Source organism: Elephantulus edwardii, unplaced genomic scaffold, assembly GCF_000299155.1.
Source record: "Elephantulus edwardii isolate Elephantulus edwardi_28Jun2011 unplaced genomic scaffold, EleEdw1.0 scaffold00112, whole genome shotgun sequence".
NCBI lineage: Eukaryota > Metazoa > Chordata > Mammalia > Macroscelidea > Macroscelididae > Elephantulus > Elephantulus edwardii.
This window is the reverse complement of record NW_006399862.1, coordinates 3,172,249-3,178,269: the sequence shown is the minus strand read 5'-3', so window position 1 is coordinate 3,178,269 and position 6,021 is coordinate 3,172,249. Positions and strand designations below refer to the sequence as shown.

The 6,021-nt window shown below is 39.7% G+C and overlaps 1 protein-coding gene across 1 annotated transcript in view; it reads left to right on the top strand.

Moving 5' to 3' along the window:
• LOC102859450 (60S ribosomal protein L5-like) overlaps positions 1–5,551 on the top strand; it is a 76,808-nt gene extending 71,257 nt beyond the window's left edge. Inside the window, exon 2 of the mRNA XM_006892184.1 lies at positions 5,290–5,551. Coding sequence (XP_006892246.1) covers positions 5,290–5,551 — 262 coding nt within the window. The remainder of the gene's footprint in view (positions 1–5,289) is intronic.
• The last annotated feature ends 470 nt before the right edge of the window (positions 5,552–6,021 follow it).

Below are 6,021 nucleotides of genomic sequence, written 5' to 3'. Positions count from 1 at the left end.
CTCCCACCAACAGTGAATCAGGGTTCCAGTTTCTCCACAATCTCTCCAGCATTTGTTGCTTGCTGTTCCATTAAATTTTGCTGTTCTTACTGGGGTGAAATGATATCTCATAGTTGGTTTGATTTGCATCTCTCTTAGAGCTAGGGATTTTGGACATTTTTTCATGTGTGTGTGAATAATAAACTCTTAATATCACAAAAATCATATTCACAGACTAACCTAATTTGAGTCAAAACACACTAACTCAGAATTCTAGCTGAGGACTGTATTTTCACTCATATTACAACTGTGATCAAAACAAACAAACTTTGGAATATTAATATATAAAGCATTATTACCCTCTCTGGCTCCCTTTTCACGGTATAGAGATTTGATCAATTTATCGCTTCTCTTTTGTTTTAAAGAAACAGCACTTACCAAAACTTCTAAATAACAAATGAAAAATAGATGAGTTGGAAAAAACAGTGAAAAGCATTTTAATATACACAGATATCATTAATGTGCATAGCACCTCCACCCAGTACAAGAACTTGAGGATTATTTGAGTTGTAAAAATCAGTTTGGGTATTTAATAGCATTCATTCTTATGCTTTGCTTTTCAGAGATGACTTGGCATTTTATAAATATTGTCTTATATGCCAGCCAGCCTGACCTGTGTGTGACCATGAGTCTCCCTAGAGAAGGAGCTGACCTCTGCTGTTCTTATTTTTCTTCTTCTTTTTTTTCCCCCCTCTGAAAGCAGGTGTCACATCTGTCACTACTTGGACACAGTAGACTGTGCTAATTAACTTATAAATTATGTCCATGTGGCATAGTCTGTCTCCTGTGAGGCAGTCCTATTTGTTTGTTATGCTACATCAGTACAGGGTTAAAGAGGGCCACCAATTTTGCATAAACACCAGCCTAAATGTTTGCACACTGGAGAGCATGTACTGTGTTTCTCTGTATTGTCCACTGGGGCTTTAGTAACTGGGTATGCACACGTACCTGTTGAATGATTTACAGAACAGAAAGAAGTGGGTTTTTTGCATATATTTGATGGAGGGGTTTAGGGAGTTAAAGGCTTCAGCTCTGAGGCCACTTGAAACATAATCACTGGTGATTTGAGGAACTGAAATTTGACTGTTTGCCTGTTGTCATCAAGACTTTTGTCAGCACTTTGAGTTAGGTAATAGTGATCTGATTTACACAAGCATCCTAGATGCATGCTTAGTGCTTGAAACTAATTACTGTTTGCACAAATGGGCAGATTAGAAGTGGGAAAGCACTTTTCTTCAATGAGGAACTGGCCACCCAATGCTTGTTAAGAGCAGGGAATCAGGACTTTGGATGTTTCATGGTCTCTCATAGTTTCTTCTCGATGGCACCTAACATTTCTTCTGATTGACTTATGTTTGCATATTTCAAAAAAAAGTATTCCAATTGTCCTTCTAGATAGCATCTAATTTTGTTGTTGTTGTTGAGTGAATGTTAATGTTGTGCTTCAAATGTCCATTTAAATCTTGAAGGTCAGCTTTGATAAAAAGGGAAATCAATCTTTTCTATTGCTAGATGCTGTTTAACTGATTCCAACTCACAGGGACCTTACATACAACATGAAAATATCACTCGTTTCTGTATCTGCCCCACAGTGATGTTATGCTTGAACCACTTGTTATAATCACTCAATGGGTTTATCTCATTGAAAGTCTTCCTCGATTTTATCAAGCATGATATCCCTTTCCAGGGACTGATCTGACTTTATAACATGTCTAAAGGCTCTTAAAGGCCCAAATAAGTATGAGCTTTTTCTAGAAGGAAGAAAGTTCATTTGCATTTTCTTATTTGCTTTTAATATAACACCTGCTTAGAAAGAAGGTAAATAACTGTCAAAGGAAAGCAAATAATAACTGTTAAAACAAAAGTTGTTATTGTTGATCTAACGTGCCATCAAATGGACCACGACTCATAGCCACCCGATGAATGACAGCTGTTAACCCTGCTCTGTCCTGAGCCAAGCTCACTGTCTCTGACACACCTACCCTTATTACTCCAGCCAGTTACTGTGTCAATCCACATCATCTGGGATCTTTCTCTCCTGTGCTGTCTGAGCCCTTCTGGCAACATACCCAAAGATTGTGAGACAGAGCCTCAAGATCCCGGCTTCCACGGAACAGCTTGGCTTTTCTCTCTCCAGGAGAGATCTGTCTTGGCAGTCCATGGTATGGTCAATACTCTTCTCTAGCACTGCAACTCAAAGGAATCAATTCTTCCTCTGGTTCTTTGGTTGTTGTCCGGCTCTCTGATACATAACAGGTAATTGCAAAACCATGGTCTATATGAGGTGCATCTTAGTCTCTAGACTAACATCTTCGTCCTTAGCACTCTGGATAGGTCCCTTGTAGCAGATTTTCCTAATGCAATTATTCCTTTGTTATCTTGACTGCAAGAGTGTTGATTGTAGAGCCAAGCAAGCTAAAATTGCTAACAATCTCAATCTCTTCTCCATTTATCACGATAGTGCCAATTGGTCTAGTGGTGAGAATGATTGTCTTCTTGATGTTGAACTTCAATCTATATTGCAGACTACAGTCCTTCACCTTCTGTAGCAAGCACTTCCTGCCTCCTCACTTTCAGCAAGCAAGGTTGTGCCATTTGCATAACTCAAGTTGTTGATGATCCTTCTTTCAATCCTGATGTCACATTCCTCCTCATAAAGTCCAGCCTCCCAAATGATCTGTGCTGGTATATAGTTTGAAAAGGTGTGGAGACTGGACAAGGTGCATCCCTGACACGTTCCTTTCTTGATTTTTGAACCATTGCAGTGTTTCCTTGCTCTTATTTGAAAACTGCCTACTGGTCCTAGGATAGGTTTCACATGATAATTTGTATGCAGCCACTAAAATAAATAGCTATTAACCTAAATGAAATACGTGACTAAATAGGTATTGATGTGGTTCTAGACCATCTAGTTGATTCTGACTAATAGAGACCCTGTAGGATAGTATAGAAACACCAGATAGGGTTCCTGAAGCTGTAAATATTGTCCAAGTGGACTACCATACCTTTCTCCCAAGGAGCAGCTGGTGGATTCAAATTTTAAAACTCCAATTTCCTTAACCACTGCAGCACCAAAGTTCCCTTAAGTAGATGCCAGTAGTACAATTAGATTTTTAATCCACCGTGTGTGTGTGTGTGTGTGTGTGTGTGTGTGTATACAGATCTTGAGGCATCACTTTACTATCTGAATGCTAGTTGTATTGTAGTAATAATTGACCAAAACATGACTGCTCAAAGAGCCTGCCTAATTCCATTTGGATTTAATTATCATTTATTTGGGAGTCAGCTCTATTCCTGGCTAGATATTTTTCAATGCATGTTGAATTAATCTTTTAAGAAAGGATTAACAGATGTGGATAGAAGTATTCATCAAGGCTAATTTTAAAACGCCAACTGTCATATTTGACAAGATTTCTACCAGTTGAAGCTGTCAGTCAAGTGCAACCCACAATTCAAGTGATAATAAGTTAGAAAAGTCACCAATATAATGAGGTTCATTTAGCAGTATCTTGTTTATAAGGACTGCACTGTCTAAAAAGCACATGGAGTTTTATGTTAGAGATGAACACAAATTGAGCCAGGACCCAGCCAGACAAGCAATGGTGACCCACCTAAGCTTTCTAAGCTTCTACAAATTCATTTAGAAATTAGAGATAAGAATAATTACCATAAACCATGGACTTATTTTGAGAAATCATTGTTATAAGCCATTTTAAATAATAGGTAAAATACACGAACTATTATGCAAACTTAACTTGTTAAAACTCTTATCAGTTGATGCACAGGAGAAAAATGGGCAATCTCTTGAGTGATTTACTGCCTCTGAAAACCCAACAAGGGTCAGCTTTTGGTCCATTTTGACTCAGTAGGCTATAACAATGACAACAATTATCTAATTATATTTAGGGATCACATGAGAAACTGGACTTTATGATGAAGAAGACTGTGGTCTCAAATTTGGATTAGAGGAAGGCAGATCAACAGCCTGTGTTGTACAGATGACACGACCTTTCTTCCAGAAAGTAGGAGGACCTGAAGCACTTGCTGCAGAGGATCAAGGGCTGCAGCCCTCAATATGGATTCCATCTCAGTGTTAAGAAAACAATAGGCAACATCATGATAGATAGAGAAAAGATTGAAATCATCAACAGTTTCATCTCGCTTGGATCCACAATCAAGTCCCTTCATTTCAGCCATAAAGAGAGAAGAAAATACATAGAATTGGGAAAGGCAGCTGTCACACATCTCTCCAAAGTCCTGAAGAGCAATGAAGTAATTTTAAAGACTAAAGTGTGCAGTCTTTCCAGTCATGTGCTATGCATCTGAGAGTTGAACAATGAATAAGGATGACAGGAGAAGAACTGGGGCAGATACAGCTTCAATCCACCTCATGAAGATCTTTCTTTTTATTATCGGTCCTTTACTTTATCAAACGTGATGTCCTTTCTGGGCACTGGTCCTCCTGGTAACATCTACGAAGCATGTGAAACCAAGTCTCACTATCCTTCCTGTAGCAGAATATCCTTCCTTCCTTCCCCTTCCTTCCTTTCCCTCCCTCCCTCCCTCCCTTTCTCTCTCTCTCTCTCTCTCTCTCTCTCTCTCTCTCTCTCTCTCTCTCTCTCTCTCTTTCTTTCTTTCTTTTTTTCTTTCCTTTTGAAACAGCACAGGAGAGGAAGACTCCAGATGAGATAGATTGACATAGTAACTAAGGGTTATAGGGGTAGGTGTGTCAGAGACAGTGACATTGGCCCAGGACAGAGCAGGGTTCATGTTGTGCGTAGAGTCGCTGTGGGTCACGGTCAACTCAATATCATGTAAAAACAACATAACGTACTTTTTCTCTTTTTTTTTTTACGGAACACTTCTTGCTGATCTTCTCTGTATCGTTCCAATTTTAGTACATGTGCTGCCGAAGCGAGCACATAACGAATTTTTTTATATTTAAAAACAAAACAAACAACAAAGCTACCCGTACCTTCACCTCCCGAAACATCATATTTCCTTATCTGAAAAAAGGAGGCACAACAGTAGTGATATCCCAGTAGGTCCCTAACGTAAACTAAACCTCGAGAGAATATGAACAATTTATGAATAGTTTCAGCAACAAGTTTTGGTTGGCATGAAAACCAAGGTCTTTTCACCTGTTAGATTATCTCAAGTTGGCTCTTGTGCAGCACGGTGACACATGCAGGTCTGCAGCTGGGCTAGGAGCTCAGGTGGGTCTCAGAATGTATTTCTTCCCCTCTCCAGGCTCTACTGGCTGTGGCAGATCAGCACAGAGCCGAGGTGTGGAAGGGCCCCCGCCTGGAATGATGGGCCGCAGCCCTGTCCTGCATGGCCCCATGGGGAGCCTTACGGTCACTGCAGGACTCTGCCCCACCACGGGCCCTCTGGGCTGGTGTCCAGAAACCCTCACCCAGAAAGCCCAGCAGCACCAGGAGGCAGGAGCCAGAATGCCCCCCAGGATAGTCGACCCAGCGCCTTCTGGCCAACTTGTGCACATCCTCTCTGAGGAGTTACTCTTTTGTGTCATCGAGTTGACCAGGACTCACAGCGACACTATGCACAATAGCTCTGAAACCTGTTCTATCCTGAGCCTACTCTACAGTACACAAGAACAACAGCAATTAGTGTTGCTGTTATAATACCAATGACCACAGACTACTAAGCTGCGAATTCCTACATAATGTTTGTGAGCTACTTTTTAGCCATTTACTATGAGATTCTCATTATTATAAACCAAAGCAAAACAAAAACAAAATACCTAAGTAACAAAAAGGTTATTGTTTGAAACAAGAATAAAATAGTGGAAAAAATGAATAAAAGTTCACAGTTTTGAAAACAAATTTCAACTATAATATTTTCTTAATCTATTTGCCAATTCTGAAAATTGTTGTTGATCAAGAAGCCAACACATAAGGAAGAAATGCAGATATAAAAAATCTATTAACAGGAGGTTGCAAAAGGTAATTTGAGAATGTT